The sequence below is a fragment of the Rana temporaria genome, chromosome 11 (genome assembly GCF_905171775.1).
Source record: "Rana temporaria chromosome 11, aRanTem1.1, whole genome shotgun sequence".
NCBI classification, from domain to species: Eukaryota; Metazoa; Chordata; class Amphibia; order Anura; family Ranidae; genus Rana; species Rana temporaria.
Genome location: NC_053499.1, coordinates 75,677,412 through 75,693,185, shown reverse-complemented (window position 1 = coordinate 75,693,185; position 15,774 = coordinate 75,677,412). Strand labels below are relative to the sequence as shown.

The following is a 15,774-nucleotide window of genomic DNA, read 5'->3' as shown; positions in this document are numbered from 1 at the left end:
AACTTGCGGAACTTGGTTCTTAGCAGGTTTTTTTCTGGGGGGTCACAGGGGACATGCCTAAAGTTATGCACTGCATCTGGCAAACTAGTCACATATCATAAAGATAGGATGGCTCTCTATGTATTATTCCCCATAAGATGTGACCTCCCTTGTAGTGTTGGAAAAGCATTGAGTGGGGCCTGTGTTATATAAAAATATATGTGTGTGTCAGAGAGCTTTGCTTACCTGCAGGCCTCCAGGCGATGCTCCATTCAGTCTTCCTCCTCAGAGCCTGCAAGCAGGCAAAACGCTGACCTCCTCATGGTTCCAGGCTGCAGGCTGCAGTTTGCTGGAACAGAGAGGTCCCTTCCTCCCAAAATCCCCCCCCCCTCCCCCTGTCGGGAGGGGCATTTCCTGTTTGAGGTTGCTGGGGGGGAAGGGCGGGTCAGTGGCTTAAAGGAAGGGGCGGCCCTTCCTTGTTTGTTCCATCAATACTTTGGAACTGAGGAGAAAGACCAGAGCGGCAGCACGGGGCGCCGAGGACACACAGTGGCCAGAAAGGATATTGCAGTCTTCAGAGGACTGTTTTGTCAAGCCTAGAAATAGGCTGTTTCTTTTCCATCTCATAGTTTTTCTTTGCAATACTACTCAGGGGGACAGAATGTTTTTTCTTTCCTGGATTTGAAACAAAAACGAAAAAAAAAAAAAGTCATCTAGGGGAGAGGAAGCATTTTTTTATCCCCCAAACAGGTGTTTGGACAATTAACTTTTATAGTTCCAAATACCAATAGGTAGCAGGTGTACCTCGGTATTGTACCATGGTATGCCGCTGTTTTCCCTACAGGGAGCCTTGGGGCCATCGGGATCTGGGGCTGGAGCTGACGCGGGTCAGTCCAACCCTAAGATGGTCACGGAGGAGGTATTACTCACCTCTTTAAAAGAGATGCAGAAAAGCATGGGAAAAATGATATCCGCAGCTATGCGGGGCAGTAAGCGGAATAGATCTCCGTCGCCCGAGCGCGGACCCTCAGAAGAGGAGGTCCTTTCCTCAGGGGAATTGGACGACCTCTTGGACACGGACCAAGTAGGTTCAGGGATCGAAGACCCGGATACAGAGGAGTCTGGGGCAGTCTCCCTGAGGGAGAGCTGGTGGATTCAAGGATTGTCGGACTTGGTCCATAGGACATTCAACTTGCCAGTACCAGATCTCCAGGTATCGACGGTTTCAGCTTTGGGCTCACTGAGGGCGCCTCAAAGCAATGCTGTGTTTCCGATCCATCCTCTATTAGAGGGAATTTTGTTCCAAGATTGGAACAAGCCAGATAAGATCTTCTTACCACCTAAAAGGTTCTCTGTCCTATATCCTATGGAAGAAAATTTTTCCAAAAGATGGGCTACTCCTGCAGTGGACGCAGCCATCTCATGTGTTAACAGATCGTTAACATGCCCTGTAGAAAACATACAGGTGTTCAAGGATCCAGTTGATAAGCGCTTGGAAGCACTACTTAAGAACTCCTTCACTACTGCAGGGGCAGTAGTACAGCCAGCTGTGGCTGCGATTGGGGTCGCTCAAGCATTATCGGATCAATTTAAGCAGATGCTTAAACTTATTCCGGCCCAGCAGGCAGAAAAATTTTCGGATGTCCCTAAGGCCATATGTTTTACAGTAGACGCAATCAAGGATTCTATCCAGCAAGCGTCACGTTTATCGTTATCCCTTATCCATATGAGAAGACTCTTATGGTTAAAAAGCTGGGAGGCTGAGCCCCCATGCAAGAAGCTCCTGGTAGGGTTCCCCTTCCATGGAGGACGACTCTTCGGAGAAGACCTAGATAAATACATTCAGACCATTTCAAACGGCAAGAGTACTCTCTTGCCAACTAAGAAGAAGGTTCAGGGACCTGCGTTTAAACGACAGTATTCCCCTGGGCAGGGGCCCTCTAATGCCAAGCAGTATCGACGGCCTCCTGCAAAAGCAAACTTCGGCTTCAACAGCAGATCACAAGGACAGGCTGTTAGAGGCAAAAGGCAGTGGTTTCGCAAACCAGCAAAACCAGCCCCCAAGCCAACCTTATGAAGGGGCGCCCCCACCCACGAAGGTGGGGGGAAGGCTGCGACTCTTTTCAGAGATTTGGGAAGCCAGCATTCCCGACGAGTGGGTACGGTCTTCCGTGGCCACAGGCTACAAATTAGATTTCCTAAGGTTTCCTCCTCCTCATTTCCAGAAGTCGAGGATTCCAAACGATCCGGAAAAGGGAGCCGCATTAAGATCGGCATTAGATCATCTACTTTCCCAGGAAGTAATAGTAGAGGTACCAGTCCTGGAACAGGGGCTGGGTTTCTACTCCAACCTATTCATCATCCCAAAATCCAATGGAGATGTCAGGCCAATTTTGGACCTAAAGATGGTAAATGCATATCTAAAGATCCGCTCATTTCGGATGGAATCCGTGCGGTCAGCAGCTGCCACACTCCAGAAGGACGACTTCATGGCGTCCATAGACATAAAGGATGCCTACCTTCATGTTCCAATTTATCAGCCACATCAAAGATATCTACGCTTCATGGTGGCTTCGCGTCACTTCCAATTCGTGGCGCTTCCCTTCGGGTTGGCTACGGCCCCCCGGGTGTTCACGAAGGTCCTAGCTCCAATCCTAGCCAAACTAAGGATCCAAGGGGTCACGATCCTAGCATACCTGGACGACCTCCTAGTCATAGATCACTCGTCTCCCGGCTTGGAGTGAGCAGTGGCCCTCACGGTCCAATACCTCGAGAGGTTCGGCTGGGTCCTAAATCGAGAAAAGTCAGCTTTCCAGCCCACAAAGCAGTTGGAATATCTCGGCATGAGATTAGACACAGAACAACAAGGAGTGTTCCTACCTCTGAGGAAGGTAAAAGCCATCAAGGAATTAATCCTACTGGTTCTAAGCAAGAAAGAACCGACTATTCGCCTATGTATGAGGTTACTAGGCAAGATGGTGGCCACATTCGAGGCGGTACCATACGCCCAGAGCCACACTCGCATCCTACAGGCAGCCATCCTGTCAGCATGGAGCAGAAGGCCACAGGCCTTGGATATCCCGTTGCCGCTCTCATCAAGAGTCCGACAAAGTCTGTGTTGGTGGTTAGACCCTCAGAATCTACTGAAGGGGAGGTCTTTCAGCCCAGTGGCTTGGAAGATAGTGACCACAGACGCCAGCCTGACGGGCTGGGGAGCAATTTTGGATGGTTGCACTCGCCAAGGTACTTGGGCAAAGCCAGAGAAGCAGTTGCCCATCAACATCTTGGAGCTCAGAGCTGCTCGACTAGCCCTCAGGGCTTGGACGTCAAAATTGCAGGGGTTCCCGGTGAGAATTCAATCAGACAATGCCACGGCCGTGGCACACATAAATCACCAAGGGGGAACCAGGAGTCAAGCCGCTCAGAGAGAGGTGAGCTTGATTCTTCTATGGGCAGAGGCTCATGTGCCCTGCATATCGGCAATATTCATTCCAGGAGTGGACAACTTTCAGGCGGACTTCTTAAGCCGCCAGACTCTATGGCCGGGGGAATGGTCTCTGCATCCACTAGTCTTTCAAGCACTCTGCCAAAGATGGGGAGTGCCGGACGTGGATATCATGGCATCGAGACTCAACAAGAAACTAGACAGGTTCATGTCCCGCTCAAGGGATCCGATGGCCTGCGGAACCGATGCGTTGGTTTGCCCTTGGCATCAGTTCAAACTTCTTTATGCGTTTCCCCCGCTCCAGTTACTACCCCGCCTGCTGCGCAGGATCCGGGTGGAGCACATACCAGTCATCCTGGTAGCTCCAGCATGGCCCAGAAGGGCATGGTACTCACTAATCTTAAGGATGGTAGTGGGAGACCCTTGGACTCTTCCTCTACGGCCAGACCTGCTATCGCAAGGTCCGATCCTCCACCCTGCCTTACGGCATCTAAATTTGACGGCCTGGAAGCTGAATCCCTGATTCTCAGGGGTAGAGGTCTGTCTCAGAAAGTAATCTCTACCCTAATCAGAGCCAGGAAACCGGTCTCTAGGGTGATTTATTACAGGGTCTGGAAGGCCTATGTAGGCTGGTGTGAGTCCAAGCGATGGCTTTCTCGCAAATTTACCATCGATAGAGTATTAAGTTTTCTCCAGCTAGGAGTGGATAAAGGATTGGCATTAAGCACAATCAAAGGACAGATTTCTGCTCTGTCAGTGTGGTTTCAGCGGCCGCTGGCCACCCACTCGCTGGTTAAGACCTTCCTTCAAGGGGTCTTACGTATTAGACCTCCAGTTAAATCCCCGCTTTGTCCGTGGGATTTAAATCTTGTTCTGTCAAGTTTACAGAAACAACCGTTTGAGCCGTTGGCTGATATTCCTTTGGTTCTACTGACAAGGAAGTTAGTATTTTTGGTTGCCATAGTTTCCGCAAGAAGAGTTTCGGAGCTGGCAGCCTTATCCTGTAAGGAACCATATCTTGTTTTTCATAAGGACAGGGTCGTTCTCCGCCCTCATCCTTCCTTCCTTCCGAAGGTCATATCCAGTTTTCATTTGAACCAGGATTTGGTATTACCATCCTTCTTCCCTAAACCTACTTCCAGAAAGGAAGGGTTGCTGCATACCTTGGATATTGTCAGGGCCATGAAGGCCTATCTTAAAGCTACAAAGAAGATCCGGAAGACAGATGTGCTGTTCATTCTACCGGATGGGCCCAAGAAGGGGCAGGCAGCTGCAAAGTCCACCATTTCTAGGTGGATTAAGCAATTAATCACTCAGGCCTACGGCTTGAAAGGGTTGCCTCCTCCAGTATCATTAAAGGCTCATTCTACTAGAGCCATGGGCGCCTCCTGGGCAGCACACCACCAGATCTCTATGGCTCAAGTTTGCAAGGCGGCAACCTGGTCTTCTGTCCACACGTTTACAAAATTCTACAAGTTGGACGTAAGAAGGAATACTGATACTGCCTTCGGGCAGGCAGTGCTGCAGGCTGCAGTTTGAGACCCTCGGATTCCGGGGGCTCCTCTTGTTCGAGTTAAATTTAAAATTTTTATTTTTCTCAACTAAGTTGGATTTATTATGATTTGAGTATATCTCTAAATTAAATCCTTTTGTCTTGGAGATGTTCTCCCTCCCCTCATTGTAAGCATTGCTTTGGGACATCCCATATAGTAATGAATGCCGCTCTGTGTCCCGTGATGTACGATAAAGAAAAAGAGATTTTTAATACAGCTTACCTGTAAAATCTTTTTCTTGGAGTACATCACGGGACACAGAGCTCCCACCCCTCTTTTTTGAGGACCATTTTGGGAGGCATACTGCTTGCTACAAAACTGAGGTACTCCTCCTATGGGAGGGGGTTATATAGGGAGGGGCATTTCCTGTTTGAGATTGCCAGTGTCTACACCTGAAGGTACTCCATATAACCCATATAGTAATGAATGCCGCTCTGTGTCCCGTGATGTACTCCAAGAAAAAGATTTTACAGGTAAGCTGTATTAAAAATCTCTTTTTTTTGCTGCTTTGTCGAATCTTCGTCGTTCATGTCGAATGGTCTACCCCAACACTGTCTATAATGTTGAATCTTTCCTCTCTATGTAGAATAATCTTGGACTAATAGAGTTAAGGTTGGGCACATTCGACCACAGGTTGGATAGACACAGATAAAGAGAAGAAGAGGTGGATGAGACAGAAGTCTCAAATAATGTCTTTGAGGGAGAATCAGCAACAGGGTCAAATGGAATCATAACAGAAACTTTATTGATGAATACATAGGCCTGCATTTCTTCTCCATGGTTCCACATTGTCAAGCTCATCATCACTGGAGGAAACCCATCCTTCCTCCTATAATGACTCAAGCTTTATTTAGGGAAAATGTTTTTTGAGTTGGGAGATTTTATGTTTTGCAGTTATTTTTACTTAAATAAACTTTTGGTTGGTACCAACGTTGTTTTTGTTTTGTTTCCTTTTTGATGATTATTATTTTTTTTTTCAGTATTAAATTTACAGTGGTTAGTGATCCACCAGAGGATGAACAAGATCTTGAGTGTGACGATATTGGATTTAGTAGTATCAGCCTGAAAGAAATCTTACAGACTGGCAAAGACATCATCCACCAGAAATTGAAAAGTAGGTTTAATTTGTTATAATTCATCTATACTATTTGTAGTATAGTACCTGAAATAATTGCCAAAAATGTCAGGAATATAATAAAATAATTATTGTAAACATCCAAGTTAGTAGTGATTTAACAACAGGCATATCTGTTGAAGTGTGGATGTGATTTACTATACACGTACAGTAGGTGTTTGTGATATTGTGTTTTCAGCACGACAGCATCGCGCTGATTCTCGGCGACGTGGTGCCGAGATCTCGCACTCACTGGAATAGTGACAGCACATCCCAGCAAGCGCGTCATAGAAGCGACGGGAGATCCGACTTGGATTCCCGCCAATTCTACACGTGTGCGGCGTTTGTTATGAATCCTGAGGGGGAAGTCCCCGCCGGATTTTAAATAAAAATCCGGCATGGGTTCCCCCCTCAGGAGCATACCGGGCCCTTAGGTCTGTTATGGGTTGTAAGGAGAGCCCCCCTACAATCCATACCAGACCCGTATCCAAAGCATGCTACCCGGCCGGCCAGGAAGGGAGTGGGGACGAGCGAGCGCCCCTCCTGAGCCGTACCAGGCTGCATGCCCTCAACATGGGGGGGTTGGGTGCTCTGGGGCAGGGGGGCGCACTGCGGCCCCCCCACCTCAGAGCACCCTGTCCCCATGTTGATGAGGACAGGGCCCCTTCCCGACAACCCTGGCCGTTGGTTGTCGGGGTATGCGGGCGGGAGGCTTATCGGAATCTGGGAGCCCCCTTTAATAAGGGGGCCCCCAGATACCGGCCCCCCACCCTAAGTGAATGGATATGGGGTACATCATACCCCTACCCATTCACCTGTAGGAAAGATTTCAAAGTTAATAAACACACCACACAAGGTTTTTAAAATAATTTATTTTTCTGCTCTGGAGGCCCCCCTGTCTTCTTTATTAGCTCTGTTTACCAGGGGGGGCTTCTTCTTTGACGTCTTCGGGTGGGTGGGGGCCGCCGTCTGGTTCTCTTCCACCGCCGGGGGGGGTCGCTTTTAAAAAAGCCCCCACCCCCCAGCGGGTTTCCTCCGGCATCTTCGGCGGGGGGGCTTCTTCTTCCGCTATCCCGACGGGTCTTCTCCTCTATCCGGGGGGTCTTCTCAACTCTCCGGGGGTCTCCTTCTATGTTCGCCGCTTTCCGCTGTTGACTCGGCGCACCCCGGTTCTTCCTCCAGCTGTCCGGTGCCTTCGCCTTCAGCGCTGAACGTCTATCTTCTTCTTCCGTGCTGTGAAGTATTCTTCTTCTTCCGGGCTGTGACGTCATCTTCTTCACTTCTCCAGATGTTGACACGCCGGCTCTTCTCGCTGAAATGACGGATGCGCGCCTTGCATCGGACCTATATAGGCCTCACAGTCCCATCATGCTCTGTACCTACCCACGTGGGTAGGTATCACATGGGTAGGTACAGAGCATGATGGGACGACCGGGTAGCGTGCTTTGGGTACGGGTCTGGTATGGATTGTAGGGGGACCCCCTACGCCGTTTTTCGGCGTAGGGGGGCTGTCCTTACATCCCATAACAGACCTAAGGGCCCGGTATGCTCCTGAGGGGGGAACCCATGCCAGATTTTTATTTAAAATCCGGCGGGGACTTCCCCCTCAGGATTCATAACAAACGCCGCACACGTGTAGAACTGGCGGGAATCCAAGTCGGATCTCCCGTCGCTTCTATGACGGCTCTGTCTCCATCGCGGCAAGCCAGCTCGGCGCTGGCTCCCGCGATGGGGCTCGTAGGTGGTCAATCTCGCCGAGAAAGGGAGCGAGATTGACACAATATCGAGTTCACCTACTGTAGTACTGAGTGCTAATGTTTCTTTTCAAAGTCTCTCTCTGTAAAGCCTTAGGCTCCCATCACACCAGAGCGATTTCAGATGCAACTTGAGTTACACAGAATTGCATGACAATGGAAATCACAATGTTTTCACTGGTGCCAATTCACATAAATGCAACTTGGCATGGTGCCATTTTGGAAAAGGTGCCTATACTACTTTGGTGTGATTACAGCGTGATTTTGGACCCATAGAATATGCAAACCATGTCCAAGTTGCACTGGAAATTGGATTGCAGCAGTGTGAACCTTGCCTTAATATATGCACATTTCTGCATATTTCTTTTGTTTGTGATCACAATGTATTAGAGCATATTAAAAGTAATGAAAACACAGCAATCCTGGAAGTGGTATGCTTTTAATAAGAGATAAAATAGTTGTAAAGCCTATGGCTTCTGATGCTCTCAGAGTTTAGAGTTTCTTGTGAGAGCAGAAGTAAAAAAAGAAAGAGTTGCAGCCAGGGCAGCACTGGATTGTGAAATGAGACAGGTAAGAGATTTCATTTTGGCAAGATGACACAGGTGGGAACCTCTCAACGATCTGGGCAGGCACAGCCGATGACTGATCACTGTGCCAGCCCGCTGCCGACACCATGTGACCGCTGTAACCTATCACATGACAGTTGTGCACAATGGATGACTACTTTCAAGCCATCCATTGAATACAATTGTGTTGCTAGCTGTGATTGGTCAGTGTGATCACATGGTACAGGCTGGGCCAATCGCAGCCCACTGTACCATGTGATTAGCTCTGACCAATCACAGCTAATCACAACAAAACAAACTGAATGAATCAATTTCATTAACTCCTGTATTTAATTTAGTTTAATGTATAAGGGAGTATACAGCCCCTAGATATAGGAAGTGAATTAAAAATAAGACAGGAATGTACCATCATCCAAATAGCTATGAAATAACCAAATAAGGGACTGGTCCCCCAGAAAAAAAAGGGAATATGGACTATTGCGGTACAGGTGTAATTGATATAAATAAAGTATGTATAATGAGTAAAAAATATAACGTTTTATTTATACAAAATTAATATGCAATCAAACAAAAATATACATAATCAACTACATATTAAAATGAACAATCAGTGAATATCACCAGCATAATGGTGCCCAAAGGGGGGAAGAAAACATTGGGATGATTGTTCACGGATAGCATATCTCAACTAGTTTTGCGGTCTCAAAGCCGCTCAGAAGCCATGATACACCATGGTCAGTTTACAGGGGGAGGGCCGAAACTGGCATGATCAACCATGTATTACAGGTGTTACAGGGGGCCAAATCACACAGCACAAGTACTGTGCTGTATAACATGCTTTTAAAGAAACAGGATCAATATTATTTTTTGGTTTAACAAATGCTTTAACCACTTAACCCCCGGACCATATTGCTGCCCAAAGACCAGAGCACTTTTTGCGATTCGGGACTGCGCCGCTTTAACTGACAATTGCGCGGTCGTGCGACGTGGCTCCCAAACAAAATTGGTGTCCTTTTTTTCCCACAAATAGAGCTTTCTTTTGGTGGTATCTGATCACCTCTGCGGTTTTTATTTTTTGCGCTATAAACAAAAATAGAGCGACAATTTTGAAAAAAATAAATATTTTTTACTTTTTGCTGTAATAAATATCCCCCAAAAATATATAAAAACATTTTTTTTTTCCTCAGTTTAGGCCGATATGTATTCTTCTACATATTTTTCGTTAAAAAAAATCGCAATAAGCGTTTATTGATTGGTTTGCGCAAAAGTTATAGCGTTTACAAAATAGGGGGTATTTTTATGGCATTTTTATTAATATATTTTTTTCACTAGTAATGGCGGCGATCAGCGATTTTTTTTCGGTACTGCGACATTATGGCGGACACTTTTGACACATTTTTGGGACCATTGGCATTTTTATAGCGATCAGTGCTATAAAAATGCATTGGATTACTATAAAAATGCCACTGGCAGTGAAGGGGTTAACACTAGGGGGCGGGGAAGTATGAACAGAAGATCAGCATTTCCCCTGCTGACAGGACCGAGAGCTGTGTGTTTACACACACAGCTCCCGGTCCCCGCTCTGTAACGAGCAATCGCGGGTGCCCGGCGGCGATCGAGCCCGCCGGGCACACGCACGGGAGTCGGGGGCGAGCGGGGGGCGCGCACGCGCCCCCAGTGGCCGCTCGAAGAGCGGACGTATAGCTACGAGCTCTCGTCCAGGAGAGCCGACCTGCCGCCGTATAATGACGGTGGCTGGTCGGCTAGTAGTTAAGCTTTAAATATACAACTTGCTTAATAATTTTCATTATATATTCTGATATGCATACATGTATACATACATTAAACCTTATAACTCTATAATTGTGCAACAGGCTAATAAATGGGGTGTATAAAAATGTGTAAATATAACATCAATATATTTGAAAGTGCTGTAGTGCCCACTATGATATTTCAAATTCATGCCACAAACAAGGATCCCCCTTCTTTTTACGGCATCCATATTTGTGAAAACAAGTAAGTGGCAATTCCAACTTTAAAGTCTAAATGGTTTCCGGTGCTTAACAAATGCAAAAGTAAAGACAAATTGGTATTTTGGTCACTCCAACCAGCGCACCTCCTCATTTATGCTCACTCTTTCTCCACCACTTCACATTGCACTCAACTTTGTAGACCCTTATACTGTACAGACCAAAAGTTTGGACACACCTTCTCATTCAAAGAGTTTTCTTTATTTTCATGACTATGAAAATTGTAGATTCACACTGAAGGCATCAAAACTATGAATTAACACATGTGGAATTATACATAACAAAAAAGTGTGAAACAACTGAAAATATATTTCATATTCTAGGTTCTTCAAAGTAGCCACCTTTTGCTTTGATTACTGCTTGGCACACTCTTGGCATTCTCTTGATGAGCTTCAAGAGGTAGCACCCCATCACTCTCCTTCTTGGTCAAATAGCCCTTACACAGCCTGGAGGTGTGTTTGGGGTCATTGTCCTGTTGAAAAATAAATGATGGTCCGACTAAACGCAAACCGGATGGAATAGCATGCCGCTGCAAGATGCTGTGGTAGCCATGCTGGTTCAGTATGCCTTCAATTTTGATTAAATCCCCAACAGTGTCACCAGCAAAGCACCCCCACACCATCACACGTCCTCCTCCATGCTTCACAGTGGGAACCAGGCATGTAGAGTCCATCCGTTCACCTTTTCTGCGTCACACAAAGACACAGGGGTTGGAACCAAAGATCTCAAGTTTGGACTCATCCGACCAAAGCACAGATTTCCACTGGTCTAATGTCCATTCCTTGTGTTCTTTAGCCCAAACAAGTCTCTTCTGCTTGTTGCCTTTCTTTAGCAGTGGTTTCCTAGCAGATATTCTACCATGAAGGCCTGATTCACACAGTCTCCTCTTAACAGTTCTAGAGATGTGTCTGCTGCAAAAGGTGGCTACTTTGAAGAACCTAGAATATGAAATATATTTTCAGTTCTTTCACACTTTTTTGTTATGTATAATTCCACATGTGTTAATTCATAGTTTTGATGCCTTCAGTGTGAATCCACAATTTTCATAGTCATGAAAATAAAGAAAACTCTTTGAATGAGAAGGTGTGTCCAAACTTTTGGTCTGTACTGTATATAAAATGAATATATCATATAATTAATAAGTAGGTCTATATGCGTTTTCGTTTGCCACATGTGAATGAATCCCTCTGCTTCCACCTTTTACATCGGTAAATGGATAGTCAAGGCAGAAAATGCAGTGTAATACAATTTATTTTAAATGTGTGTAAAACACACAAAACCTATCCACTCATACTGTGAAGTGCCCATCCCAGCACCCTGGATCATAAGCAGTTTGAGTACTGATCGGAACTGTGCCCCACCCACTATCTCCATATGGATACGGGTGTGCGTTCCCAATAGTGGAAATGACGTGTCGACCAAAGCACCCCCACTTTGTGTTCAGCTGCTAGGGTATTATACACATGTAGTATTAAAGGGTTTGTAAAGGAATTTTTTTTTTTTTATCTTAATAGCTTCCTTTACCTTAAAGCGGGGGTTCACCCAATTTATTTATTTTTTTAATATTACATCTAGCAGAGCTAGCATAGTAAGGGCGGGTTTTTTTTTTCTCCGTACATACCTTTATATTCTGTTTTTGTCCAGGGCTTCCGGGTTCCGATGACTGCGGGACTGGGCGTTCCTATGCTTCCGTTCGATGATTGACGGCTTGTGAAACAGGTGACCTGTCGCACAACGCGCGTCACCAGATGTCGGGAAATAGCCGAGCTGCGAGTCGGCACTATATGGCGCCTGCGCAGTCAGCTCTACACGGCGGGCGTAGGCGCCGTATCGTGCCGACTCGCAGCTCGGCTATTTCCGGAAATCTGGTGATGCGCGTTGTACAACAGGTCACCTGTTTCACAAGCCGTCAATCATCGAACCGAAGGATAGGAACGCCCAGTCCAGCAGTCATCGGAACCCTGAGGCAGGGATAGGAACGCCCAGTCCCGGAGTCATCAGAACGCGGAAGCCCTGGACAAAATCAGAATATAAAGGTAAGTACGGAGAAAAAAAAAAAACCTGCCGAAAGTATATGCCCTTACTATGCTAGCTTTAATGTTAAAAATGTGTTTTTAGGGTGAACCTCCACTTTAATGCAGTGCTGTTTTCATGTCCTCATTGTTCGTTTTTGCTCTCAAGTTGCTGTAATTCTTCTCTGATCCCCACACTTCCTGGTTGTCTGTTTCCTGATAACCACAGTGCTGGGAGCTTTCTCTCTGTGGTCACTAACTTCAAGGAGGTGTGATTACTGTGTGTCTAAAACCCCTCAGCACCAATCAGTTTCGTTTTCCAAACCATCACTGCCCTGTATTGGCTCTGTGGCTCTGTACAGCAGAGAGGCAGGAAACGACATGCAAAAACGAAACTAGAAACTACAGGTACATTGTTTGATTGATTTGTATCTATTTTTAATCGTTTTAAAAAGGAATCAGTTAACTATTATGTCTCTGTACCCTGTAAACAGTCATTTCAGCATACATTTTTTTTTTATTTACAACTCCTTTAAGGTTTTAATAATAAATCTCATATCTGTGATAATGCAGTTTTCTTTTTGTGTGGGTGTAATGGCTGGACTACTTTGTAGGACACTATAGTATTTGGAAACCTAGGTTTGGTATTTGGCTTTGATTTAGTATTTTCCATGTTTCATATGCCTTGGCTGTTTGGTAACTAGCTGGGCACAGTGGTGAGCAGTCACTCCTTTATTAGGTGTCTTGTGCCAAAGGCAAGAAGGCCTTTTTATGCTCTCCCAGTCCATCGGTTTTTACTATGAATTTAAACAATGTTTGTGTCAGGTGATTCATTTTGAAAGTGTTCGGTGATGGAATGCATAACAGCCTGTATAGACAAGACATACTTAGATAAGAGGTTCAGTATAAACTATAATATGGATTCTGGTTGATGTTATGCTGTGAATCAAAGCAAAATGTAGCTGACAGTCCGTGTACACTTGGCTTTTTTCTAACTTTTTTTCTTTTTGTTTCCTGATCCAGTTTATGATTCCGTGTCTGGAGAAAAAATAATTGGTAAGATGACCGTGACAGTTGAAGCTGCTGAGGCCCTCAGGTCATTGATGCAGGATTAATAAACCAAGCTTATGCATGGAAAAGAAATTTAAAAACTTTGTTACTTCCGCCTGTTCCAGTTTTGATCTTTGAAACCAACAACCAGCGTTTATTATGTTGATAATAAAGCAAGTTTAATAGTGAAATCCAGGCCACATGTCGTATTCGCAGTCCTGCTTTTTTTTATTTTTTTAATCACTACATTCTCTTTGTTTTCAATCAGGTGCTAAGACACATAAATATTTAAGAGTTCTAAAAGCAGCTTTGTAAGCTTCATTCATGAAATGTTTGACAAGTGTTCAAAATGCAAGAATGCGTGCTAACATGCAAACATTTGGAGCTGTGCACAAAATGAGATAATTGCATTGCAGCATTCCTTTCATCTGCTATTAGTCCCATAGAAAAATGCATCGATTTTTCATTTGACAATAGGTTTGCAGTACAGTCATCCAGGGCTGGAGTCAGCTGCTACATTTCTAGTTCTATACAATGCATGGTGCTGCTTTGTCTGTTACCAGATAGTTATAAATTATTGTTTGCTTTGTTCTCACTTTGTTTTTACAATTAAAAATAAATCAGAAAAAAATGTGTTTTATAAATGCATATTTTTATGTTCACAATATTAAATGGCTTTGTTTTTAATAATATGAGTATTGTTTTTGTATTGTATGTGTTATTTTTTTCATGTTTTTGATTTTTGAAATGTAATTGTCATTAAAGCAGTTCTTCACCCTCATTGAAAAAAAATAAGTCCGCAGCTACACATACTGTAGCTGCTGATTCTTAATAAAAGGACACTCACTTGTCCATGGGTCAAGTGCCATCCTCACCCAAACCAGTTGTTCTACAGTCTTCGGGTCCCTGGCATCAGCATGTTTACTGTGGACAGCCGTTTGTGATTCCTTGCATCTTCACAGCCGGCTGCCTGCTGCGCTGCGCATTGTGAATGGCCCTGCAGCCGTCTGGGACCTGTGACTTGTCCCAGAAGGTGAGCGAGGTGGAGGGGAAGAGAACTTCTGCAGTAAACTGACCGCAAGTTGTGGCACCCCCTTCTGTTCCCTTCTATGCTCTTTGTAGGGCAGCCCATTCATTTCAATGGGATGCCCTACCCGCAGAAATGCGGGGACAGAAGTCGCTGACCCTTTATTTAAAGTCACACTGCATCAAAAATGCATGGCATTTGCCAATGATTGGATATTCTAATAAGAATTAATGGCACATCTTCTAAAGAGAAGTGTGTTTGTCTGCGTGTCAGGAACATGTGCGATTTTGTATGTGTTTCTGACACTCAGGAATGTGAACCAAACCTTAGAGTGGGGTGCCTTGAGAATAAAAAAATTGGATTTTTAAAACCGCTTACCTGTAAAATCCTTTTCTTGGAGTACACCACGGACACGGAGCCTAGGGCCCAGATTCACAAAGGAGATACGACGGAGTATCTCAGATACTCCGTCGTATCTCTCAGAGTATCTATGCGACTGATTCATAGAACCAGTTACGCATAGATATCCCTAAGATCCGACAGGTGTAATTGTTTTACACTGTCGGATCTTAGGATGCAGTACCGCGGCTGCCGCTGGGGGGAGTTCGCATGGTAAACCAGCGTCGGGTATGCAAATTAGGAGTTTTGGCGATCCACAACGGTTTTTCGCGTTCGCTACGTCGCTGCTAGTCTAGTTTCCCGTCGCAAACTTAGTTGTCGTTTTGGGTGCCCTAACTTTACACAGCACACGTATGTGCTGTATAAAGTATGGCCGTCGTTCCTGCGTCGAAATTTAAAAATTCACGTCGTTTGCGTAAGACGTCCGGGAATACGGAAGTACACTATGCATGTCGCTGTTCGAAAAAATTACCTCAGTTCGCGCAAAGCACGGCGTGAATTTCAGAACGGATCATGTGCAGTAGGTCCGGCGCGGGAGCGCGCCTAATTTAAATGGCACACGCCCCTTTGAATTATGCGGGCTTGCGCCGGAGGCCGCCGGCGTAGGTTTTCATTGCAAGTGCTTTGTGAATCAGGCACTTGCAATGAAAACTTGCGGCGGTGTAACGTATCTACGATACGTTACGCCGCCGCACTTCTACGTGAATCTGGCCCTAAGTCTTTACATAGTGGGTTATATGCTCACCAGAGGTGATTGGACACTGGCACAACCAATCGGAGACCGTTCCCCTCCATGTAGCCTCTCCCATCCGGGGAGTACCTCAGTTTTGTAGCAAAGCAATAAG

General features: G+C 45.5%; 1 protein-coding gene across 3 annotated transcripts in view; it reads left to right on the top strand.

Annotated features, from left to right (window-relative positions):
• RPGRIP1L (RPGRIP1 like) overlaps positions 1–14,195 on the top strand; it is a 361,700-nt gene extending 347,505 nt beyond the window's left edge. For all 3 annotated transcript variants that reach the window (XM_040328736.1, XM_040328734.1, XM_040328735.1), the window contains 2 exons: positions 5,958–6,091; positions 13,477–14,195. In XM_040328736.1, the coding sequence (XP_040184670.1) occupies positions 5,958–6,091; positions 13,477–13,568 (226 nt within the window). In that variant the 3' untranslated portion in view covers positions 13,569–14,195. The remainder of the gene's footprint in view (positions 1–5,957; positions 6,092–13,476) is intronic.
• Positions 14,196–15,774: the final 1,579 nt, after the last annotated feature.